The following is a 26,769-nucleotide window of genomic DNA, read 5'->3' as shown; positions in this document are numbered from 1 at the left end:
AATGTGATCCCCAATGAACAAATTACAGGTGTCATGGGGGAGTCGAAATTTTGGTCTAATATGACTGAAACTGAGCGCAGGAAGTTTACCACTGGGTGGACCCTGTATGGCATGTTTGTTACTGGAGCCTCCGTCTCGGCATTGGCCATCCAGCAGCTGCAAACTCTGGAATTGCTAGCCAGACTGGCCAATAGTACGGCGGACGCTTTGGAAGTATTCAACCGGCAGTTGCAGGATACTTCTAAGGTTGCCTTCCAAAATCGCCTTGTGTTGGATTTCATGTTGGCCAAAGAAGGTGGGTTCTGCGCAGTGCTTAACCTCACTGTGCCAGATAAGACCTGTTGTCTCGTTATCTATAATGCCTCGGAGCCCCTTTCTAGAGCCATCAATCAAATCCGAAAGGTAGCTGAAGATACGCGTACAATTGTCCAGATCCCCTTTAATTGGCTAGCTGAAACATTCCAATCCGCATTTAACCTCCGGCTTTCACCATGGTTGGCGAATCTCCTAACTCCCCTATTTACAGTTCTAATTTTTGTATTGATAGCATCCTGTTGTGTTGGTTTGATCATTCATTGCATTCGTCGTCAAATTACCTCGGCTATGCAGGTTACCTACTATGAGTGCCTTCCTCAAATGAATGACACTTGCCCGAAATACAAAGTGTACTGTAATATTGACCTGGCAGCCTAATCGAACCTTGGCTTACTTGATTGAATTTATTCACTGAACTCATTATAGTTGGTATTACGCCGCACCATTCGTTTGTTTGTAATCTCCCTAGCAGAGATCAAACGTGTTAAGTCTGTTTTGGTATTTGTTGTAAGCTTTTTGGCTCACATGGCCGGGGGGCATGTTGTGATCACTATGTTTGTTAAGTGGCCATGTTCGCCAATCAGAAAAAGTTACACAGGGTTCTGTAACAGTTGCTAGGCAGACCATAGTTGTTTTCCTGCCATCGATGTAAGAGATACGCGGTAGCTAGAACTTTCCACAAGGCGGAGTCCAGCGTCAGTCAGGCAGTGCCATGGGCCTATCGAAAGGTGCCTCACACAATCACACCACTGCACCTCACCTAAGCTATAAAAGGAGCCTGCATCTGATCGTCAGGGTCCTTTCTGCGTCCAACGGACTCGGAACGATTCACGGCAGATTAATATGGACACGGCTCGGCCTTCGGTGTGGCCAGCCGAAGGAGGACGCAGAGACCCGCCTGATCCCGGCGACCTGAAACCCCAGAAACTACTCACCAGCCAGGTTCATCGGTCTCGCGCACCATTAGGGCGCATGAGGCGTGGTGAGTTCTAGCTGCTGCACGGCTACGTTAATACTTACTAATAAAAGCTACCAAGCCTGTTCACTGTTCTCCCGCCTATTTGTGATCTGTGGTAAGCCCGACCAGGGAAAGATCCTGTAACACATTAGATATTTAATGCTCTAAAGTAAAGAACACCAGGAACAGGAGGGTGGAGGGGTGGGGACAGGTTGAGTACATATCTTGTCCCAGAACAGCCCTGGCAAGAACGCTCGTTGGAAACAGAGGTTGATAAAAATAACTTCAGGAAGAGAAATGAACCTAGTCCTTTTAAATTAGGGGCAAGTGTTCTTACACCTGAGCTACTGCATAAAAAGAAGGTGCAGGGAGTTGTTTGCAACTGGTCTTGAAAGAATGGATTGATTCCCTCTGTTTTTTAAAGCAAGGACATAAGTGCCAGCTCCATGGCAAATAACTTGGAAGAAGGCACTGCAGCGAGGGGCAGGATTTCAGACATACCCCTGTCCTTAGCATTTTCTATTGGCTAGTTTATGCATTTCCCCATTCAGTTTACTGCTGCAACAGTTAGCATAGCAATGGCTAAGTACCCCCTGCAGAGCCAACCTTAAGCAATTTAGGGAGACAGCACTGCACCACTTTTTTGGAATCTATCATGTTTTACTGATGAGAACGACTGACAAAAATGTGAACTTCAAATCAACTAATGGATTAGAAGGATTAGAGCAGGATACTGGAAGTTGTTCCTTTGAGAACCCATTGCTATGGGATCCTTGTTGTCACAACACTTTAGATCAGACCTTGAGGCTTTTGTATGCATTGGTTTGTCCATCCTTAGGGTAAAAACAGACATCATCTTTAAGGAGGTTCTGATTTGTCCCAGTCAAAGCTTGAGACAAAAGAGTGGCACAGCCTTTTACACATGTAGCTTATCCTTGGAATTAATGCTCAGATGAGCAGCAAGTGTCCTGGGAAAAAAATATCAGCACATTTTATCTTGCATACTTCACAGGTACTTAAAGAATGGGAACACACATCTTTAAGATCCCAAGACAAACGGCTTTTTCCCTTTCTCTGTTTTTACTTTCAATGGCCATGAACAGGCATTTCATTCACCTTCAGTGGGAAACTTTCCCTACCACTAGAAGTGATTCTGGGAGAGAGAGCAGTACAGGCATTCAGTCTGCAACTGGCTCCTCTCCCCTGCTCCTCATACCTTTCTAAGACCAGGTGATCCAGGTCTGGGGAAAGCAGGGACCACAGCTCAGCAAACTCCCCTGCCTCTAAGACTGGGGACCCTGATCTAAGGAGTGGACAGGGAGCTGCTTCTGCTCTCCCCACAGAGGACTGGGAGGGGCAGGATCAGCTGCCTCTGTGCCATCTCCAGCTACTGCCTGGAGAAGGCATGGGAGTCTCTCTGCCACTTGCCTTCTCATGGGACCAGGAGGCAGTGAGCAGCAGCTGCTCCCCATGCCCTCGCCAAACTGGGGTGACCCCAGTATCAGAAGGGATGGAGAACATTTTCCCATCGCTCAACTCAACAATTGCTTTCAAGGAACAATGGTCACAAACTGACACGGAGCAGATTTAGGCTAGACATCAGGAAAAACTTCTTCACGGTAAGGGTGGCCAAAACTTGGAAAGGGTTTCCAAGGGAGGTGGTGCTCTCTCCTACCTTGGGAGTCTTTAAGAGAAGGCTGGATAGGCATCTGGCTGGGGTCATCTGACTCCATCACTCCTTCCTGCCTAGGCAAGGGGTCAGACTCAATCTGTTGAGGTCCCTTCCGACCCTAGCATCCATGAATCTACGAACTCCTCCTGTTCCCTGGGAGGAGTCAGGCAGCAGTTTGTGCTCCTGGAAACAACTTCTACCAGATTTGAGATGGGTTATCTTTTCTCCAGGAATGAAAAATTTTGTTCAAGCAGGATTTTTATTAATACCTGTGTTAACACTCATGGTTTCTACAAAGAGAGCTGCTATTCCCCCAGTAGAAATGTAACATCTGCACCTGGTCAGTATTATAGTACCTATCCTATAGGACTGTTTATAGTGAAAACACTCACATGATTACAATCAAGAATTAGAATTAATTACTTTGCTTGAGTGAGGGATTTGTGAGTGGAAGAACTTGTGAACTTCGGGAAGCCAAAAATAGAGGCTATACACTGTAAAATCTCAACATTTTTCCCTGTTCTTCAAAACAGTATTCCATATATCTTGCTGAAAGCAGAAACACAGGACAAACACATTAATTTATTTATAAAAAAACAGAAAGAAAAATCTGCCTTGTAAGCAGTGCCTGTCTATTGTCTGTGTAGTGGGATGTATAACTTTGATAAAAGAGAAAAATTATTGCACATAGAATATCCAAAAGTTGATTACAATCTTAACTGGGTTCTGCTAAATGCATTTTTTGCAGAGGATTCATGCATATGGGACTTCAGCCCAGAGGCTGAAATAACAGATTGACTTTTGCAGAGTTTACAGATCATAAGAACCACATTGTTGAAACGTCTCCAAAATGACCTTTTGATGGGAAGAGAAAAAAAAATGCTATAGATGCTTAATGAATATGTACTGCACACACAATTATGATTACTAGAGGAACTGAACTCGGCAGGAATATATTAGCAGATAAAGTTAATTATTAATGAAAGAACAACAGAATAAATTTGCATGCAGATGTTATATAAGGAAAGCAATGGTGCTGAATGTATGCGATACCTTAAGTGATCACGTTTACTTTAAACATACAGAAATTATGAACAAGGTGACTTTTTAGTACAGATGGACTTCAGGCATTCAGTCACTAACAATAAAAGTATAAATAATGAATACTTGACAGAAGCTGTAATTTTCATATCTCATATATTCTCTGATGAGAATATAATTAAAAATTGGGATGCCAATTTATGGCCTTTTATGAATTACAGTCCATAAGTAAGACAAATATTATTTACAGTGAAATAACAAGTGTTCAATTTTTCTTTAGAAAAATCCCCCTTTTTCATAATTCCATAATCAGAAAGAGTAGTAAACCACATTTTATTGGTAGGTCAGAGACAAGAAAAAGTGTTCCTTCACCTACAGAATACCATAAAAAGAATGAAAGAAAGCATGTGAGTGGGAGTTGTTCTGACTTTAAAAAGTACTTATAATTAAGATTATTTCTTAAAGCATAGTGATGATGCCTTGTCATCTTTTTCATGCTACATAGCTCTTACAAATTCTTCTTTTATGGTCTTTAAAGTCAAGTTTCTGTGGCAGCCCCTGAAAGATCATTGGAATCCAGCCAACTTCAGGATTCATACACAGTAAGGCATAGAAGTTAAAGACATAAAAGAGGTTTTTTATTCCTGACCCCCTGAAGTGGTTAGCTCCTTCCAGGACACTATCCTCACTCACAAATCTAAAGTAAACTAAATTATGACCTCTTTCATGTTTCACATGGCTCCGATACCTTTTTAATTCAGGTAGAATTTATTCTTCTCGAAGGGTCCTCCCCCATAACACAAATACTCATTGCCAAAGTCTTCTTAGGGAGACCCAGGTGCCAGCCCCCCACCCTCATGATCAGCTAATGCACAGCCTTTCAAGCTGAACAGGTATTTTCCTCCTCCTCTCAGAAATGTCAGTATGACAGATTGGTTGTAGGTATATCAGGCTGTAGCTTAACCTTCATTTTGAATGTAACCTTCAGCTTAATTTACAGCATCCACTTTGCAGCAGATGCTTGACATGTAATGGACAAGCTATATCCAAGTAACTAGCAGACAAAGCACAGGGCAGTCGAGGGGAAAGGGACTTAATGGTGGGAGTCTACTACAGACCTCCCAACCAGGGAGAAGAGCTTGACCAGGAATTCTTGGGTCAGCTCACAGAGGTAGTGAAGGCTAAGGATGTGGTTGTCATGGGGGACCTGAACTTCCTGGACATCTGCTGGGAAGAGCAGTCAGCCAGGTCTGACTGCTCATGTAGGTTCTTGGCCAGAGTGCAGGACCTCCATCTAACCCAGGAGATGCACAGCCCCACCAGGGGGGACGCCTTGTTGGACCTAGTGCTGGCCACGGGTGATGACCTGGTGAGGGGGCTGCGGGTGCTCGACCACCTGGGCGACAGTGATCATCGCCTGCTGGAATTTACCATCCAGCGCAAGGTGGCAAAGGCATGCAGTAAGGCAGCGGCCCTAGATTTTAGGAGGGCAGACTTCAACGAGCTAAGGAGGATAGTTGGAGAAGCACTGAGGTCCCGGAGGGGAGGGGAGCCAGGTGTCCAAGAAGAGTGGTCACTCCTTAAGGAGACGATCCTCCAAGCCCAAAGGAAGGTAATCCCAACGAGGATCAAAGGGAGCAGGAGAGCACACAAGCCTCCGTGGCTCACCAAAAGCATCCGGGAATGTCTCCTTGCTAAAAAGGAGGCTTACACCCAATGGAAAGAAGGGGTCATCATCAGGGAGGGCTATTCTGTAGTTGCTCGGGGATGTAGGGCGGTAGTTAGGAAGGCCAGGGCAGAGATGGAACTGGGGCTAGCTTCCCAGATTAAGGACAATAAGAAGTCCTTTTTTAAATACGTAGGGGGTAAAAAGAAGGTCCCGGGTAATGTGGGGCCCTTGCAGGACAACATGGGGAACTTGGTCGTCACACCAGATGGCAAAGCTAACATGTTTAACGATTTCTTTGCCTCCGTCTTCCTAAGTAGGGACCAGAACAGCCACCTCCCTGCTGGGCCCTCCTCGGGCCCTGGGGGAGGCACACCTGGGCCAGGGGTTAGCGAGGATTTAGTTAGGGAGCTTCTGGAGGGATTGGACGTATTCAAGTCAGCCGGTCCGGATGATCTCCACCCTAGAGTTCTAAAGAAACTGGCCGAGGTCATTGCAAGTCCCCTGGCACAACTTTACGAGCACTCGTGGTGCTCTGGTGAGGTACCAGAGGACTGGAAGAGGGCCAACGTGGTCCCCATCTTCAAAAAAGGCAGGAAGGAGGACCCGGGAAACTATAGGCCGGTTAGTCTCACCTCGATCCTAGGCAAGCTGTTCGAGAAAATTATGCTGGCACACATCCAGGATGGGCCAGTAGGGGACTGCATGCTTAGGGGCAACCAACATGGGTTCATCAGTGGCAGGTCCTGTCAGACCAACCTGGTGGCCTTTTATGCTCAGATCACCAAATCGTTAGACGCAGGGGTAGCAGTGGACATCGTTTTCCTGGACTTCCGGAAGGCTTTTGACATTGTTCTCATTAAGAAACGGTGGGGGTGGGGGTGTAGACACCCACACAGTCAAATGGGTCGCCAACTGGCTGGTGGGCTGCACCCAGAGGGTGGTAGCGGATGGGTCCTTCTCAACCTGGAAGGACGTGGGCAGTGGGGTTCCGCAGGGCTCGGTCCTCGGGCCCGCACTGTTCAACATCTTCATCAGTGATTTGGATGAGGGGGTAAAAAGCACCCTGTTCAGATTTGCTGATGACACTAAGATGTGGGGGGACGTGGGCACATTGGAAGGATGCAACAGGCTACAATCAGACCTAGACAGGTTACAAGGGTGGGCGGATGAGAATAGGATGGGCTTCAACACAGACAAGTGCAAGGTGATGCACCTCGGGAGGAACAACCGGCACCATACCTACAAGTTAGGGAACTCCCCTCTTGTCAGCACGGAGGCGGAAAGGGATCTGGGGGTCATCATTGACTCCAAGATGAACATGGGCCGGCAGTGTGGAGAGGCAGTAAGGAAGGCCCACCGCACCGTGGCATGCATCCACAGATGCATCTCGAGCAGGTCCAAGGAGGTCATCCTCCCCCTCTATGAGGCACTGGTCAGGCTGCAGCTGGAGTACTGCGTCCAGTTCTGGGCGCCGCACTTCAAGAGGGATGTCGACAGCATGGAGAGGGTCCAGAGGAGGGCCACTCATATGATCAGGGGACAGCAGGGCAGGCCCTATGAGGACAGGCTGCAGGACCTGAACCTGTTCAGCCTCCACAAGAGAAGGCTGAGGGGGGATCTTGTGGCCTGTTATAAACTAGTCAGGGGGGATCAGCAGGCATTGGGGAAGTCACTGTTTCCCTGAGCACCGCCAGGAGTGACCAGGAATAACAGTCACAAGCTGGCAGAGGGTAGGTTTAGGTTAGATATCAGGAGGCGCTACTTCACAGTCAGGGCGGCTAGGGTCTGGAACCAGCTTCCAAGAGAAGTGGTGCAGGCTCCTACCCTGGGGGTGTTTAAGAGGCGGTTAGATGAACATCTTGCTGGGGTCATTTGACCCCAGTATTCTTTCCTGCCATGGCAGGGGTTCGGACTAGATGATCTGCTCAAGTCCCTTCCGACCCTAGAAACTATGAAACTATGAAAGCAATAGCCAACACATGCCATTTAATGATTCTTCCATACTGGAACAACTAACTTGTAACTTAGAAAGATTTCCAACTCAAAAAGCTGAGCATTGCCCACTTCAAGAGATCAAAATCATGAGGAAGACCCCATGACATTTCCTTTTCTTTAAAAATAAGGGAGAATATTTTGCATTATATTGTCCTTTCATTTTAGAATGTCCTGTGCCCAGCCCAGTATGAATGCACAAGTACTCTTGCCCCCTGTCCCCCATGTAGTCAGAAAGGCCCCATCTGTACCTCATTAACCAGTTAATCATGCCTTAAGTGTCACCTGGCTCACATTCAATTAACTAATGGAGTGATTAAAAGATGAATAAGCTACAAAGTTATTTCACAGACTGTGTAATAACTTTGTAGCTGCTTCCTATCATGCTATTACTTGGATGTGTGACTAGGGGCCCCTGTGGCTAAGAATCCTGTTAGCTGGTTAGAGCTCCCAGCTTGGGAGGCAGGGGGAAAATGTACCCGCAAGCCTGGTAGCTCCCAGCTGACAGGGCTTCCAGCCCTGGGGGAGGGCCCCGAAGCACCCCTGCAGCATAAGTTGTGGTCTCCCTGCTTCAGGGACCTCTGGGAGTCTCCTGTGGCTAGGAGCCTGGGTCAGCTGTTGGGACTCCCTGCTGTGTGATGATAAGGCCTGATGAGATCTGATTCACAATCCCGTAACAGAGCACGCAAACAGAGTGCGCCAGTGTTTGCACCAGCATTCGCACAGGCGGGCAAGCAGGAAGGGTCAGGAGGCAGTCTTCAGCAAGGGTAAGGCGAAGGCACCACACAATAAATAAATACAAATGGTGTCAACGCGGAGTGCAGCTAGGGCCCCTACCCGGCTGGTGCCGCCTACCCGGGGCTTCTCTGAGGTCTACACCCAGACAGAGCCCACAGTGGGGCTGGCGTCACCCTTACCCCTGGCCTGCAGGGGATGCCCAGCAGGACCTGGGGGGCAGGGGAGGGGGGCCCCTACACCTGTCCTGCAGGTGCCCGTCTTAGGGTCTTGGAGGCACAGGTGAGGGAGCTCCAGGAGGAGGTTAGCAGGCTGAGGGGGATCAGAGAAGCGGAGGATGAAATTGATAGTTATTTCATTTCCCTGCAGGGCCAGGCACCAAAGGGAGAAGCACCCCGCGAGGTGACCCCCTCAGCGACCTGGCAGAAGGTTCCTTACAAAGCCAGGGCAGCTCGCTGCAGTGCCCTACCAGTTCCCCCTGTCCAGCTGGAGAACAGGTATGAGGCCCTGATGTCACTGGAGGAGGAAGGAGAGGAGAGTAACCCGGGAGAGGAGGCCGCTCCATGCACAGAGCAGACTGAAGGAGGCAGGTTGACCTGGAAGAAGAGATGCTGGGTGCTTGTCATAGGTAACTCCATTCTGAGAGGTATGGAGGGTCCCATCTGTTGCCAGGATCCCTTGACACATGAGGTGTCCTGTCTACCCGGAGCGAGAATTCAGGATGTGATGGAGAGGACCCCAGCCATTATTCAGATTACTATCCCAGGATATTAATTCACGTGGGTATGAATGATGCGGCCAGCAGAAGCCTGGATTGCCTGATGAGGGACTACCAAGCTCTGGGAGGCAAGCTGAATGATGCGGCCAGCAGAAGCCTGGATTGCCTGATGAGGGACTACCAAGCTCTGGGAGGCAAGCTGAAGGAGACAAAGGCATAGGTGGTCTTCTTTATCCTTCCAGTGAAAGGACGGGGACGATGACATGAGAACTGCATCAGAGAGGTCAACTTGCGACTTTGGAAATGGTGTCTCGAGGCGGGCTTTAGCTTCCTTAATCACGACCCATACTTCCAGATGAGAGACATGTTCGGGTGGGATGGGCTTCATCTCTCCCCTAAAGGTAAGCATGTGTTCTCTTTCAGGTTAGCTGATCTCTTCCAGTGGGCTTTAAACTAGGTTCGTTGGGGGAAGGGGAGGATGAGGTCGGAGGGAGCATCAGAACACCAAACCATGAGTCATCCACAAGTACAGCTCAGCCAAGACTGACAATGAGCATACGAAATACCCAGGTAAGTGACAGGGGCCCAAATAGTCCTGGGGTTAGGGAGGCAGGGCATTCACCTTCAGGCTTTAAATGCCTATATACCAATGCTCAAAGTATGGGGAACAAGCAAGAGGAACTTGCTCTCCTGATAGCTAACGCAAACCTAGACATAGTGGGGCCCACTGAAACATGGTGGGATCCAACGCATGACTCGGTGGCGAACATCAAGGGCTATAGGCTGTACAGGAGGGATAGAATAGGGAAGAAAGGTGGAGGCGTGGTGTTGTATGTCAAAGAGCAATTCACATCCTCAACAAGCAGCACTGGGTCAGAGGAGGGGCAGACTGAAGTGCTCTGGGTCAAATTACAATGGGGTCGGGGGAAAAGGAACTTAACGGTGGGGGTCTACTACAGACCACTCAACCAGGGGAAAGAACTTGACCGGGAATTCTCAGGTCAGGTCGCAGAGGCAGTTAAGTCAAAGGATGTGGTCATCATGGGGGACCTAAACTATCCGAACATCTGCTGGGAAGAGCAGTCAGCCAGGTCTGAACGCTCATGTAGGTTTCTAGCCATATTACAAGATCTCCATCTAACCCAGGAGGTGCACAGCCCCACCAGGGGAAATGCCTTGTTAGACCTGGTGCTGGCCACACGTGACAACCTGGTGAGGGGACTGCGGGTGCTCGATCACCTGGGCGACAGTGATCATCGCCTACTGAAATTCACCATCCAGTGCAGGGTAGCAAAGGCCTGCAGCAAGACAGTAACCCTGGACTTCAGGAGGGTGTATTTCAATGAGGTAAGGAGATTAGTTGGGAAGAGACTGAGGTCAAGGAGGGGAGGGGAGTTGGGAGTCGAAGAAGAGTGGTTGTTCCTTAAAGAGATGATCCTCCAAGCTCAAAGGGTGGCAATCCCAACAAAGGTCAAAGGGAGCAAAAGCGCCCAAAAGCCCCCTTGGCTAACAAAAAGCATCCAGGAACGTCTCAAGGCTAAAAAGGAGGTGTACACCCAATGGAAGGATGGGGTCATTACCAGGGAGAGGACTATACAGCCGTTGCTTGGGTTTCTATGGGGGCTGTTAGGAAGGGTAAGGCGAAGATGGAACTGGGACTAGCAACCAGGATCAAGGACATCAAGAAGTCCTTTTTTAAATACATAGGGGGTAAAAAGAAGGTTCTGGTTAACGTAGGGCCTCTGCAGGACACACTAGGAAGTCTGGTAGTCGCGCCAGACATCAAAGCTAACTTATTTAACAACTTCTTTGCCTCCATTTTTCTGAGCAGGGACCAGGTCATCCCCACATCATGATCCCTGATGGTACCAGGGGAGGCGCAGCCAGGCCCAGGGTCGGAGTGGACCTACTCAGGGACCTCCTGGTGGGACTGGATGCGTCCAAATCAGCAGGTTCTGACGATCTCCACCCCAGGGTGCTGAGAGAATTAGCAGAGGTCATTGCAGGTCCCCTGGCAGTTTTACGAACACTTGTCGTGCTCTGGTGAGGTGCCAGAGGACTGGAAGAGGGCCAATGTGGTCCCCATTTTCAAAAAAGGGAGGAGGGAGGACCCAGGAAACTATAGGCCTGTTAGTCTTACCTAGGTCCTGGGGAAGCTCTTCGCGAAAATTATGCAGGAGCACATCTGGGAGGGACCAGCAGGGGAGTGTATGCTTAGGGGCAACCAGCATGGGTTCATTAGAGGCAGATCTTGTCAGACCAACCTGGTGGCCTTCTATGATCAGGTCACTAAATCCTTGGACACAGGCGTCACGGTGGATGTAGTCTGTCTGGACTTTAGAAAAGCCTTTGACACTGTCTCTCACCCCATTCTCATTAAAAAATTAGGTGACTGTAGTGGCGATCCCTACACGGTCATATGGGTCACCAGTTGGCTGGAAGGCTGTACCCAGAGAGTGGTGGTGGACGGGTCATTTTCGACCTGGAAGGATGTGGGCAGTGGGGTTCTGCAGGGCTCAGTCCTTGGGTCCGCACTGTTCAACATCTTCATCAGCGACTTGGATGTGGGGGTGAATAGCACCATGTTCAAATTCGCAGATGACACTAAGATGTGGGGGGAAGTGGGCACGCTAGAGGGGAGGGACAAGCTGCAATCAGATCTGGAAAGGATACAGGGGTGGGCAGATGAGAATAGTATGGGTTTCAACACTGACAAGTGTGAGGTACTGCACTTGGGGAAGAAGAACCAGCAGCACACCTACAGGCTGGGGAACTCTCCTCTCACCAGCACAGAGGCAGAAAAGGATCTTGGAGTCATTATTGACTCAACACGGGCCGCCAGTGTGAGGATGCGGTCAGAAAGGCTAACCGCACCTTGTCATGCATCCATAGATGTATCATGAGCATATCCAAGGAGGTGATCCTCCCCCTCTATGAGACCTTGGTCAGGCCCCAGTTGGAGTAATGTGTCCAGTTCTGGGCGCCGCACTTCAGGAGGGATGTGGACAACATCAAGAGGGTCCAGAGGAGGGCCACCTGCATGATCAGGGGCAGCACAGCAGGTCCTACAAGGAGAGGCTATGGGATCTGAACCTGTTCAGCCTCCACAAGAGAAGGCTGAGAGGGGATCTGGTGGCCGTCTATAAACTTGCCAAGGGAGACCAGCAGGCAATGGGAGAGTCCCTGTTCCCCTGAGCACTACTGGGAGTAACAAGGAACAATGGCCATAAGCAGACAGAGAGCAGATTCAGGCTGGATATCATGAGGAACTACTTCACAGTCAGGGTGGCTAGGATCTGGAACCAACTTCCAAGGGAAGTGGTCCTAGCTCCTACCCTGGGGGTCTTTAAGAGGAGGCTAGATAGACACCTTGCCGGAGTCATTTGACCCCAGCATTCTTTCCTACCATGGCAGGGGGTCGGACTTGATGATCTGCTCACGTCCTTTTTGACCCTTCTAACTCTGAAACTATGAAGTGCACTTCCTGCCATGCACGTGGCATGGCAAGAGGTATGACTGTGGATCCCACGTTAGATCCTTCCTTGCCTTTACCTGCATGCGTAGAGGGGCCCTCAGAGAATTTGGGCCCTTTGGCCCCTGCCTGAATTAAATCTCTTCCCACCTCCCAAATCAGTTCTGTTCCCCCGTGCCTGAATCAGTTCTGCAACCCACATCAGTTCTGTCCATCTCTTAGCCCTGCATCTGCTCAGTATCTACCTGTCTCGTTAAGAGCTCTTTACTCACCTCTCTGAGGCTAGGATAGAGGGTAAGGCCAGGAATTCCTTCTCTCTCTTCCAGGCTATAACAGCTGCAGCAGATGTCCCTTGTCCCTCTTCTAAAACTGCAGCAGAGTATTTCCTTTCTACTCTTCTTTCCCATCTGAGGAAGCAGCTGTAGCTCAGTCCCCCTGCTCCTCCCGGAGACTGAGTATTACTAAGGGAAGGAAGCAGGGAGACGTAAAGGACCTATCTCCTTTTCTCACAGGAGGAAGGCTGCTAGGGAAGTACGTGGAGATGTTTTCCCCTTCAGCACCCACACATCATCTCCACCTACTTCTCAAGCAGCCCTTTTGGCTACTGCTGCCCCATGAGATGCACAGGTGGGCCCAACAGCGAATGGAAGGGGGCCTTCCCCTAGTCGCACTAACATTCATAAGAGGAGAGGGATTGTGTCATTCCAGATTGTCTCCAGACCTAAGCCAACTCTTGTCACTTATAAGAAATTTGTGAGAGTTGACAATATTGGACACTGCTAGAAGCTGAAGATTCAGGAGCTTGGGTATCCACTCAGCTTGTAGCATATTGGAAACAGCAGATAAAGTCAATCTAACCACGAGAACTCAACTCATGCCAGACCTGGCCAAACAGTCAGAAAGAGGTGCCTGGCCTAAGAACATTGCCCAAATCCAGGGTTCACAGGGTTGGTGACATCACATAGAGTGACTGCATTCAAGAATATGTTGTTTTCCCTACAGCTAAAACATTCTTGTGTATTTTAAGTCAAATATTTGTGGATAAGAAATGTATTTGTTAAACCTGCATTTATTGCTTGTCCCTGAGGGGATAATAGGAAGACAGAGCTCCCACAGCAAGGTAGACTTTTGGGAGAAGTATGGGCTTGGGAGGGAGGATGCCACTGGGTCTGAGGCCTAGGTAGACTGTGGAGTTCCTCTACTGAACAGGCTGTCTGGTATGGGTCTGCACCTGGGAATGACAGAGAAAGAAAGGAATGATGATTTTCCATTGCTACTACAATTAACACTGGAAGAGTCTGAGGTTAATTTGTGGTAGGCTTGACTGGAAGATTTTTATGTATTTGTCATGCCTTACTTTCTTTGATAGTTCATAAATTTCAATAAAAATATTTTAAAAAACCCCTTCGAATGCTACAGTAATACACAGCCTTTGCCAATTTTATCACAAGGAACATTATTAATCTACTTTTTGGCCTTCCTTGCTTATACGGTGTAAATTAAACAATGTAAAAATGTTTTAATATTAAGTGATTTATATTTTAAGAATTAGAAAAATGTGTAGCTAGTCTGTTCTGACTGTCCTTAGGCTGAACGCCCTTGGACATACTACTGGCTTCTGGCACAGAGGAACTTGGCGTGCTCTGCTAACCAGATGATAGCCTATAATCTTTCCTGCCACGTTTTGTTTAGTGATTACAGCTCACCTGGGGAGAGCGGTGGCTAGTATTTGCCCCCTGTATGGCAGTCTCTCAGGCCAGGCTCACCCATCCAGATGTCTTTTGGATCTGGACCACCCACGCTGCAGTCTCCCAGAGCCTGGCTTGGCTTCTGGGCTTACCTACTCATGGCTCTGCAACTGACCAGTATTTCTACTGGCAGAGCTCCTGTCTCTATCTTACTTTCTCCCTCTCTGCCTGGCTTCTGTAGCTGGGCCTCTTATATATACTCCCTGGGGGAGGCATAACTTTCAACCTGGGCTGGCATCTTTAAACATACAGGGTCCTCTTTATATGTAATAGGGGTAGGGGTTCCCTATTACTCGTTTTCTTTTTACCTTAGCCCTGCTGCCATTTGAAGGTAGTTAGAGAAAACACTTGTCTGAAGCTAGAATTAGATCTCCACTACTTGCTTCATCTGCTCTAACTCATTAACAAGCCATGATGCCTTATTCTTCTCATTCTTCTCCCAGCTTGGTACTAGGAAGTCAAAGGCATACTGGCTCTCCAGGCATAATTTTAATCAGTACACACAGCAATATAGGCAATATTAAACCATTCTCTTATTTTGCACTGACTGATGAAAAGAAAGAGTCCATTTTCATTGTAGACTTACAAACAAAATAATATTCATAGACAGGCTAATATTTTTTCTCGTCTTCCCATATTATTTGTTGACTAACACCAAGAATAACTAGCATTCATTCATGCACATGCCAGTGCGAACACATAACCCAGCTCTCTGCCTCTTTAAAAGGTACCCCCATCCGTTCTGAAACTATTATGTTTCACAGCAGTCGAAAAGCTGAAACTGAAATATGTTTCAATTATAACTGGTGTATTTGAAACTCCGGTGGGTGGCAACCATTTTGCTAAGCTAATGCCCTAACATAATTCAGATGCAATGTAAAAAAAAAAATGTTATTCAACCTACTGTAATACTGCCATAACAGGCAAACTTTATTTATATAAACAGTAAATAGTTAATTTAAATATTAAACATTGACATTTATTTGATCATAGTGAAGATTGTAAACTAGTTCACTGGTTTCAACCTGAGATCCAGTGCTGTTGGTGTAACAGAAAATGGCACTTTTCATCTGAGTGACCCTACCCAACAGCAAGTACACAATTAGTAATACGAGTACAATGTGTACTCCAAACTTGGTAACTTTTTGCAACTGTGCACTGGGGTTGAAAATACGACAGCAAACTTCTGCCTTTTTATATCCATTTCATGTTTTGTAAGAGGTGAAAAATGTGTATTTATTATGTACATTTTTGTAATACTGCTCTAAATTGAATGAGTGTCATTTTCCTCTTAGGTGAGTAGTTAAGGCCATTCATAGTAATGAGCAAAGAGAAGGGAAAGGAAAAAGAAATTAGGACAAAAATTGGATAGGAACATATTTGATTATATCATTGCAGACACAGAGCAGTTTTTCAATAGCCCAAAGATATGCGAGATGATGAACTAAAAGACACTATACGCTTTTTTACCTCTTTTGAACTGCTGCTGTTAAATGACCTCTTATGAATAAAGACTGGTTAAAATTTCACTGAAATGTATGTGAACCTCTCACAGTTCCAGAAGACAGGAAGAGATTAATGTTGTGCCAATATTTAAAAAGGGTAACTGGAATGACCCAGGTAATTGAAGACTTGTCAGTCTGACATTGATTCTGGGCAAAATAATGAAAGAGCTGACATAGGACTTGATTAAGAAAGAATTAAAGGAGGGGAACATAATTAATGCCAATCAACTTGGATTTACAGAAAATAGATCCTGTCAAGCTAATTTGATACCTTTTCTTCTGAGATTACAAGTTAGTTGATAAAGGTAACAGTGTTGATGTAAAAGACTCCTGTAAGGCATTTGGCTAAGTACTGCATGACATTCTGATTAAGAAACTAGGACAATAATAAATTAACATAGTAGTCATCTACTGGATTAAAACCTGGCTAACTGACAGTTTTCAGCATATAATTGTAAATAGGAATTTGTCACTGAATATGTGCTATTCTAGTGGAGTCTTACAAGGCCTAGTGCTGAGGTCTACATTAACTGACATTTTTATCAAATGTCACTGACCTGGAGGAAAACATAAAATCATTACTGATTAAGTTTGCAGACAACACAGCAGAGGGAAAGTACTAAATAATGATGACAACAGGTCACTAATACAATGCAATTGAGATTGCTTGATAAACTCGGTAATAACAAACTCTATGCATCTTGATAAGGCAAGTGTAAAGTTTGACTGCTGGGACAAAGAATATAACAGCTGGGGAACTGATATTTGTTGAAACCAATACTAACATATTTAAAATAATTATTTTGCTAAATCTATTACTTTTTATACTCATTTCAACATTTTTAGTAGATTGAGTGGTTATACTTCAGATTGGCTTTCAGGTTCTATTAAAACTCTTAATTAAGAGAGATGATTAAATATCAAGAAAAGCAATTGTCAAAGATACCTAATTTAAAGCAAGTAGACATGTTAGAATCATAGGTGGCGGAAGGCCGGGGCTAATAGGGCTTAGACCTCCAAACGCAAGTAGCCTGGATGCAGGCTCTGGGTGGCTGCAGGAGCACACAGATATCGACAAGCAGCCGGATTCTGCAGGCAGCTGGGAACCCAGCTTGGCCTGGCTGTGCGTGGAGCAGCTCCCAACATTTAAATGTGTGGACAGGAAGGGGTGTGGGGGAGGGAAGGGGCATGGTGGGGGGGCAGATTGAGGCCCCACAAGGGTGGGGTGTATGAATGAGGCCCTGGGGTAGATTGTGCGATGCTTGGAGCCCAGGCAGCTCATCCAGGGGTGCAGGGGGCTCCTGCCATTGCATGCACCCCCAGGGCAGGCACAGGGGACAGGTGTTCCCTGCATGTGCGTGTGGGGTGTGGGCAGCTGCCACTTTGGACTGGACTTTATACCCTGCTGCCGGTGCCCCCGGAATGGTGCGATGCCATGTGCCTCCCATTGCCGGGTACGTGGTGCAGCCAGCAGGCAGGAGACGTGGGATTGCACTGCTCCTGAAGCAGCAGCAGTGGGGTACAGAGCCCAGTCCATAGCAGCAGCTGCCTCTGCTTTGTACACAGATCCAGGGAGAATATGCTCCCTGTGCCTGCTCCGGGAGTGCACCTAGCAGCGGGAGTCCCCCTGCACCCCTGAATGAACCACCTGGGCTCCAAATGTCCTATGACCTGCCACAGCCTGGAGCCCCATTCACCCCAGCCCCTGTCCCACTCGTGGGGGCCTCGATTTGCTCTCTCATGCCTCTTCCCCATGACAGACTTACTTGCTAGGGGAGGGTGGGGGGGGCATGTGTGCACTCAGCCCCATCCAAATCATATTTTCTTCCTCCACCTATGGTTAGACTAGAAACCCTATCACATTTTTTAAATAAATAAAGAAAAAAAGTTAAATTTTCTTAAAGACAGAATATTTATACACACGCTCTGGGAGTGGGGGGGTCTAATTAAAGTGCCCAGAACGTCATATGTATCACTATCCCTGTGCTGAAAAATGGCGGCAGGGACACTTTAACTAAAGCTCATCAAACAAGCTTTAGTTAAAGCAAACCTGCCGCCATGTTTCAGCACACGGATGCTGATACATGCGACACTGGAGTCTGCTGGAGTGCGCTAATAACCACACTCAGCAGACTCGATTGTAGTGCATCAGAGCCACCTCCCTGCACCTGTATAGGCACATTGTGTCTATGAAATATGGGGTATGAAATCTGAAAAATTGGGTAAGTTTACACAGTACAAGACATATCTGTGCAGAGATTTCCTAGCTTAGGGGTAGCCACCTTGCAGCATAGTTACCATAAGGGGTGTGGGCAGCCTGTGTGACACAGCAGATTGGGGAGGGGACAGGCAGCTCAGAAACAGATACAGCAGGGAGGAGAAAACAGCACAGCAGATCAGGCAGGAAGCACAGAACAGGATGCAAAAAGCAAAGCAGCAGCTTGGTCAGGAAGCACAATACAGGAAAGCTGAATAGTTGATTGGGTAAAGGAAAGGGATCTGAGTGGCACTCAGGGAGGATGCAGGGCTAATGTTTGGCATGCCTGCCCAAAAGGTTAGCTCCCAACTGTTTTAGCTAATGCTAAATTAGCTAGCTCTGGCATTAAAAGTAGAATAACTGTTAGCTCACTGTTCTGCCCACAATTGTTAGCCCTGCAAACAAGGCATGGAACTATGATAATGTAGCTAAATAGCCTCTAGTACCAAATCTCAACTTGAAGTACCTTTGGATGGCACTGCATTATAGTTTACAAACATATCATTGTGTTCCTCTTCTGCCTATAAATCCTGTTTTTAACCCATTTTTATGTCAGTTCTTAAAATAAACACTTTGGGGCAGGTAGTGGCTTTCATTTTCTCTCTAAATACTGCCACACCATGGTATCCTGATGTTCACAGCCGCTTCTGTGTGCTATTGTTATAATAACAGCACTACATACCAGCACATTCTCTAGTTTGATTGCATATCACGCATCTATAATCTGTTCTGAAATTTTACTTTATTTTAATTTACTTTTTATTCAACTGTCAAAACTAGGAGAGGGGAATGGCACTGTTTCATTAATTTTGCTACACTAGGATGACAGCTACTGCAAGTTTCTTCTTTTGCTTGTAGGTCACATCACTGGTGGGCCCTGACAGTAATGCCAACAACCATATGTATTCCTCCCATTTTCATGTCTCAGTTTATAAGATTATAATATAGAAAAACACTGACATATATGAATATAACTTGAAGACTGAATGTCCTATGTTTCAATGCTATCTGAACAGTTGCTGTTTGCCCTTTAATACTGTTAGAACAGTGGCTTCATACCTTTTCCCATAATGAGTGCTAAATATAGAGTGAAATGAACTTATTTCCAGGTAAAGTGAACTTGCTACTGAAGATAACAACACAGAAATCTCACACTTTACACACCAGATCAAATCACCACCGGTACTGGCCCATACCAGTTGCCTCAGAAGGTAACAAACCCCTCAAATGTTAACAACTTTTAGTAACTACTGACTTGGATTAAATTCAAAGTGGTGATCTAGTGGCAGAGGTCTAAATTTGCCTAAATTAACCAGAAATAAATCTGCCCTTCACAATAATCATTAGCTTTGTTTGGTCTAGACATTTACTCAAATTCTGCATTTAGAAATGCCGGTCCCTAGGTTCTGGTTGTTCAGTAACCTATTCCAGTTCATGACAGTGTTAGTGACTGGTAGTCGTCTTCGTACAGTTTTTCCCCATGCTTCTTCCGACAAGGCTTGTAAGTTTTCTATCAAGGCAACCTGAAAATTGTTATCTTCAGCTTCTATGAGTTTCACAAAATCCATGGCCAACTGTGCTTGGTCTATAACATGCAAGACTTCTTCAGTTGTCTTACTCACTGTCATGTGAAGATTAGCATAATTAAAGTAGTGTATTTGCAAATGGTAGATTCCTGTGACCTGCGTAATAACTGGAGATAGGGCAAAAGTCCATTCCGATTTCCAAATGGTATTCCAGAAACCCAGGGCTTTGTACTTGTGACCTACAATGCAAACTACAAATATTTGCCTATTTTTTAAAGTTTTTCTAAACACACTGCAGTCCCCTGAAGGGAAGTAACTGCTCACATATGCCTTTAAAGCACTATTGAGGGCTCTTCGCCATAACTCTGTCTCATCTAGCAGAACACCATGAAGCTGAAATTTGCTTGCTGTTTCACTCAGGTGATCAAATTTGAAAGAAAATTTGTTTTGAGGGTCAAAGAAGCGATTTCCTCCCAAGTCATTATAGCGAGTCACCAGTATATTTCTTCCTTCTATTCTGACTGAGGTGAAGTTGTTCTTATTGTGATGGGCACAGACCTGGGCAACCTCCTGCCTCATCAGCTCATCATCCTGAACCAGAGTACGGAGATCTTCAAATACATTACTAAATTCACCTGGTGGTGCCTGATATAGTAGGTTGCAAATGATTGACACTTTCTTATGTAAATCACATTCTTTGGACATTGTTTTACTTCTGTAGTACTGGAGCTGAAATAAGAGCATAAACTTTTCTGAAAAACTTGACTGAAATTGTAATTAACAGCAATCTACACCTTTAATGATGTTGCAGCTAAAATTAGTTTGCCAACTCTAAGACTTTGTGAGCAAATTCTAATCCCGTCTTGAGAGATCTAGGGCATTTGTCAACCAGGATGCCACAGCACCTGCAGGTGCCTTGAGATCCTTTCAAGGATGCTGAGATGCCACACAATGTTAGCTCTGTTGGGCTTGTGAGGACTTTGCTGGGACTCGCTTGATAAACATAAAGATTTCAAATAATTGAAAGAGCCATAAGTGTGGTCCTTTTGAGTTCGTTGCAACAGAAAAAATGGCTCTATCATTTTTCTGTAGTCAAAAAACTGAGGACTAAGAGCTGGCATGTTCCAAGGGGTGCCTCCAGTTTATCAGAGGTGACTTGAGTCTAAAAAGATTGAGAACTACTGATCTAGACACACAAATAAGTTCACACTAAAAAAAAGAGACTATGTAGCACCAGGACACTAGGGGAAACATCAGAGCAGAGAGCTGCAGTATTTGACAGCAGCAAAAATAAAAATCTTCCTCTACCAAGATATAGATGCAAGTGGGAAACATCTACTTAGCTCTGCCACAGCTCAGGATACAAAATAGGAAGCCTTCCCAAGAACCATTTCATTGGGCTAGTTTTAAAAAACCCCAAGAGGTCCCAATGAATTAAAGTAACTGGAGGGGAGGTGAAAGGTGGGACTAAATATCCTGACACTGTGGTGCTGAGGAAATACCAGAAACTCTGGACCAGGTGATACTTTTTCTAAAAAGGGCTCCTAAAAGGTCCAAGGCAGCAGAGGGCAGAGCAGGGAGGGGGCGGCAGGGGTGCGCAGGGCACACCAGACACTGTCAGGACAGGAGCAGCTAGGATGGCTAGGAACAGCCCCAGCAAAGGCAGCAGGTCAAGAAGGTTAAGGGGGTGGGGGGCAGGAGGGGTGGGGACCTGGTGGCACCCACCAGTCTGGCGCAGCCACAAGAGCGCTGCTAAGAGCTGCCCCCAGCCCCCGGGGCGGGCCCGCCGCCAGCCTCGCTTTCGCGGAGGGGGCGGGGCGAGGCGGGAGGGGGGCCCGTTGTGACGCCACTGAGGCAGCGCTGTCCTGGCCGGGTGGCCCCCTCCGGCCCCGGCAGCGGAGCAGGACGAGCCCGGGGCGACGTGGGGGAAGGAAGGTGGGCGGAGGTGATGCGGCGCCGGCAGCTGCCGAGACCACCGCAGTGAAGGGCTGCGCCCAGCACTAAGGAATGCTTAGCCGCTATGGAGGCCAAATATCCTTCTCGCCACCCGTCCCCCTTGGCCCACCCCGCCATTGGCCGCTCGCCCCCACGTGGTGCTGGCTCCGCCCCCTGCCCCCACGCGCTCGGTTGCGCCGCTGTTCGCCCGCCCCGGTGCGCATGCGTGGTGGCCGCCACACTCCCTCTTCCCTCTCCCGCCGGCTCCTCATGCCCTGGTGCGCATGGGCGGCGGGTGGCGGCGGCGCGCATGCGCAGTTGGAGTCCTTAACGTGGCTGCACGTGGTTCCTGTCGGTGATCGAGGATGAGTTTCGGCACGGCAAGATCGACCTGGACAAGACGCTGAAGCTGCTGGGTCGGATGCAGCTCGGCTTCGACTACATCCACGTCAAGTACATCTTCAAGGTGAGGCGGTGCGGAGGCCTGGCGGCCGCAAGGGCTCATCGCCACAACAGCACCCCCCCAGCCGGGGTGGGTGCCAGAGTCGTGGGCCCCGAGCACATGGGGCAGCGCCTGCTAGCCGGTGGGCGAGTCCGAGGAGCCGGTGGAGGCTGCCTGGTGAATCCTTGCGAAGGCAAAGCAGCGTGACACCGTAGAGACTAACTGGCACAAAAGCAGCATAAGCTTTCTTAAGCGACTGCCAACCTTGTTGCCTGGAAATGTGAATGGACGAGGGCAGGAAAGTGGCCCTGCAGTCCCTGGGGGCCTTCTGGCCAGAGCCTCGTTCGTGGTTAGCTAGATTGCTTGCTGGGCTCCAGATCAGCAGCCAGCCTGCGGATGATGGTGGACCAGGCGCTTCCCATCTAGCTGGCCTGCCAAAAATATTTGAGCACCACTGCTATGAGGGTTGAGGACCGCTGCTTTGAAGCCTGAGGCTGATTTTCAAATGCTAGACCCCAGCCTGCCCCTTAGCTCCCTCTTCCCAAATCTGACAATGATGGGGTTGCCCCTGTAACACAGAAATGAGAGGGGCAGTTGGCTGGAAGTCAGGCACAGTATACCTTATAGACTAACTCTGGGGTAGAAATGGATAAACTTTCATGACCCTGAGCTCCCTTCCTCAGATGTGGCTTCCTCATCTGATGAAGGGAACTTGGGCTCACAAAAGCTTATGCATCTCTGATTTAGTTTGTCTGTAAGGTCTGTCTCTGCTCCACCTTCTAATATCCAAATGATCTGACCCCCTGAGAGTATCATGCAACATTTTTTTGCTTCTTCAGAGAGACTGATTATTTTTTACCTGATTTTTAGCTGAAAATGTTCCTTAGCATAAAAAGTGTGTAGTATCATTGTACAAATTGCAAGAACATCTTATCTTACCAAAAATGTCCCTTCTGTCTGATCAAGCTAATTTTTCGCCATTGTCTATAACTACATAGTGATAGTGACAGGGTTGTCTACTATGACTAAACAGCTACCTGAAAGATGGCTATAGAGCTCTTTTATGAACAGTTTCCTCTTTTTATTCCTTTGCTTTTCTTTCTTTCTTTTTTTAATTTCTTGTTCTGTAATATCACTGTGGGCATACTAGAAATAGGGAGATGGATGTTTGTTAAAGAATAGCAAGCACAGTTTCATAAGCTTCATTTCCACAGGAAATTCTTTTGTCAAGCTTACTACACTTTCTGAATAGCAAAGCTAAAGCTTCATTAATAAAAATAAAGATATGATAAGAAACTCCATGTACAAATCTATAATGCTCTTTCTATATACGTGTATGGAGTCCATTGTTGTAGTTTCCAACCATTCTTGTAAGTACAGAGGTAGTTAGTCTAAAGGCAGGCAGAAGGCAAAGCAGCGTGGCATCTTATAGACTAACTGGCACAAGTGAAGCATAAACTTTCTTAAGTGACTGACTACATCATTGGATGCCATGAAACTTTGAAGACGTGTCCGTGTCATGGCAGAGAAACTGCCCAAAGAACACTTTGGCCACTGACGTGAAAAAAACCAACAGAACAGCACTTTACTTGCAGAGGAAGTGTGTCAGTTTCGCCCAGCTTCTGTTTAGATCATGTGTTTCAGTGAGGTTTTTTGGTGCTTTTATCTAATAGCTGATTGAATCAACTATACAGATGTTGGGTGAGCTGGGTAAAACTGATGCAATGCCTTTTTTGGGCATGTGCTGCACTCTGCATGGGTGCACCAAGCTGAAGAAACTAACTGGTTTTGTTTGGTTTGTTTTTTTTCCCCACTTCTGTAAGCAGCCTTTAGTTTTTTCACAAGGTTGATACCAATCTAGGAAAAGAAGCCACCTTACCCGAATCCCAGTGACTGTCTTAATTACCAGATAATTCTTCAACATATTTTTTCTTTTTATATTAATATGTGTGAGACCTTTTAGAAAGGGGTTGGGCTAGATTTTGAAGATGTTGGTTTCTCAACCAGTGCTAAACATTTTGGTATTAAGATTTTATATCAATTTTTCTTCATTAGTAATTCTTCTTAAACAGTCCTAGTCAAAACATTTTTAATTAGATATCAGTCTGGAAAGGAATTAAGATTACAGAATCTTAATCTGCAGAGTTTAGATGCATTGATTTAGGTTACCACAGTTTATAGTTCTACATTATTTTATACATTCATAGATTTATTTTAGTAGGTGTGAGATTTCTTAGGAAGGAACTGGTAATACTTCTAATTTCCATGACATTATTTTGAATTCAGCCCATATTGGTAGTATGGAAAAATCCTTGCAAAATGCTAGTTTCATACTATCTTGTCAGAGCTCAAAGCTTCAGGGCAGTTTTGTGCAAACCACTGACCTCCATTACTAAAGTATCCCATGTGAAGGTGTCTACCCTCCCTCAGTCTCATCAGAAACAAAGGCCTGAATAGTACTGAATTTCTCAGATACAGTGTAGTCTTTAATATAGTTTGGGGGCATGTTGGGATCAGTGTTTGTTTTAGAAATATGTTCTCTTCCCAATTAAGAACTGTGCCCTCAAATCTATTCAAAATGTAATTGATGTTAATTGATAACAATATATTTAACTTTTCCATTGTCATAACTTTATTTTGTGCTTCAGATTCGCTAAACTACAATGAGACTGCATTCATGCTTTCTAATCTAATGCAAAAACATATATGCATCTAATTTAATTACATATATACTAATTGTCATGTGGTATGATTTAAATGTTCTTACATAAAATAAGACATTTTGACAGCCAAAAATTTGCTACTTGAGCTGCTTAGAATTGAGTTGCATCAGGGTAGTGCAGAGGACCAGTTGTATAGTAGTTACAGTGACAAGGTATTTTAACTGATGTGCTGGCTCTTACAATATACTCTTACGTGTTAATGCAGTGTTTTGGATATGTTGGCATTAACTAGTTTTTGCATTTTAGAAAACAACTGAACAGCGGAAGGTACGAACAATTAACATAGAAGACTTCATAGCAATTTATCGAACTCTTGCTCACAGAAATGAAATTCAGGAACTTTTCTTCAGTTATTCTCCAAACCACAAAATATTGACTGAAGCGAACCTGCTTGAGTTTCTCAAAAAAGAACAGTTTGAAACTGAGGCTACTGAAGCAACTGCCTCTGAACTCATTATGAGATATGAACCCATTGAAGAAGGTACATTGCAGCTTAAACATATGTTACATACTGGATATTCAGTTTTAATCTACAGATTATATTTTCATATTATGAATGCATGTATATTTTAATACATGTCTGATTTAGCAAATTGTTGTGGTGTCTTTTAGTAAAAAACTGTGTGTATATATATATATATGTATGTGTGTATATATAAAATATTGCATACCATATGTACTCTGTTCCCAAAAATCAACCCTCTAAAATTGGGGTAGATGTTTCTTAGGCAGGGAAGCTCATTTGTCTTCACTGGAATAGAAACTTTGAAATGCTGTTGTAATGGTTGACACTTGTCTCTGGACTAGCACACATCAGGAGCAGAGTCCAATTAGGTAGTGGCTATGAAAGGGTTAACAATGTGGTATTTGCCAGTGAGCTGCTACATGCAGAAAAAAAGTTTTTACTACATTCTGCCTTCCAAAAACAATGTACATGTCTTATCTGGGGACATGTGGTATGCAAGAAAATATAGCATCTAAGAGGTAGTTTGAAACCTGTTTGTAAGTATATGGACAAAATAGTAGTTGTTCTTCTAGTTGTAATCCTTAAACTACTACTAGAAAGAAATTATTAATACAGCACTATAAGCATGCACATGTCTTAATTTTAGCTCCTAAAAGTCCGCTTCAAAGTATTATAGCTAATACTGGTCCAAAAAGTCATTTTATTGATCAAAGGCAACTTGAATCATGAACTGGAGTGAAGAAAAAGAGAAAACACTTTCTTATACTATTTTCTCCATGATGAGTTATTGTTCCTTAAAATTTAAGTTACGAAAAACTAGAAATGTACTTAAGATAAAATAAAAAACTATGTTTTGAATAATTACTTATTGTACAATTTGCTACCTTTTCAGTTATCTATCTGGGTCAGTCATTTCTAAAATAGAATAAATCGCATCAGAATTAAATTATATTTGAGAGAGTTGCTTTACAGCCAGATTAAACTGAAGCTTTTTTTTGTGTGTGTAAATTCCATTGGTTTTATTAACTCCTATGTTTATGTTCATTTTTGTTAGGACATTGTTGTCAGTAAAATGTAGGACATAGCTTTCTCAAATCAAGAACCGAATAATGTAAGATTTCAATGTATTGTTTCAGCCATGTCACTCTTCCAGCCTGATTGTGTTGTTTTAACAGTAATGTGTATCTACATTTGTTTCAAGCAATGTGGTCACATTTCTCAGCCTGGTACCTTTTTAATGTTGTAAGCTATGTGAGAAGTTGAAAAATAAGGTATATTGTAACTGTTGTGCAAAAATTAACATCAGTAAGACCTGGTGCAACAAGATGAGTCTAAATTCTCTGTTAAGGTCTCGGGTTGTCTACAAACTTAGTTAAAAAAACATTGCATTGGTTTACATTTGGTTAATTTTCTTTCATATAAGCTGACCCTTTTTTTGAGGAAAATTGTTTTTCTCCCTAAATATAACTAGATAACTGCAGTCTTTGAATTGTTATTGCCTTTTATAGCATTACACAAGAGGATCCAATAACCAAGAAGAAGTACCCAAAGGGTTGCGTGCAATAAAATTCTAACAAAAAGTATCCTCTGTACCA

General features: G+C 45.5%; 2 protein-coding genes and 1 pseudogene across 2 annotated transcripts in view; 2 read left to right on the top strand and 1 right to left on the bottom strand.

The window, feature by feature from the left end:
• Window positions 1-8,449: 8,449 nt before the first annotated feature.
• Window positions 8,450-9,156, top strand: LOC149866408 (uncharacterized; annotated as a pseudogene).
• A 10,296-nt stretch (window positions 9,157-19,452) lies between these two features.
• On the bottom strand, window positions 19,453-20,313 carry CAPZA3 (capping actin protein of muscle Z-line subunit alpha 3). Its single transcript, XM_090041107.1, has one exon. It carries the CDS (start codon window positions 20,311-20,313, stop codon window positions 19,453-19,455), a length of 861 nt encoding a protein of 286 aa, XP_089897233.1.
• Window positions 20,314-21,874: 1,561 nt separating this feature from the next.
• PLCZ1 (phospholipase C zeta 1) overlaps window positions 21,875-26,769 on the top strand; it is a gene marked incomplete at its 5' end in the record, with an annotated part of 87,125 nt that continues 82,230 nt past the window's right edge. The window contains 2 exons of the mRNA XM_090041605.1: window positions 21,875-22,009; window positions 24,955-25,189. Of these exons, the coding sequence (XP_089897731.1) occupies window positions 21,875-22,009; window positions 24,955-25,189 (370 nt within the window). The remainder of the gene's footprint in view (window positions 22,010-24,954; window positions 25,190-26,769) is intronic.

The sequence above is a fragment of the Crocodylus siamensis genome, chromosome 4 (assembly GCF_052110815.1).
Source record: "Crocodylus siamensis isolate JL-2025a chromosome 4, ASM5211081v1, whole genome shotgun sequence".
Lineage (NCBI taxonomy): Eukaryota > Metazoa > Chordata > Crocodylia > Crocodylidae > Crocodylus > Crocodylus siamensis.
Note: the sequence above shows the minus strand (reverse complement) of the source record. Positions and strands in the feature narration are given on the sequence as shown.

Bases quoted from the DNA above. Each gene is read 5' to 3' on its own strand.
- CAPZA3 (XM_090041107.1), bottom strand. From the start codon at position 20,313: ATGTCCAAAGAATGTGATTTACATAAGAAAGTGTCAATCATTTGCAAC.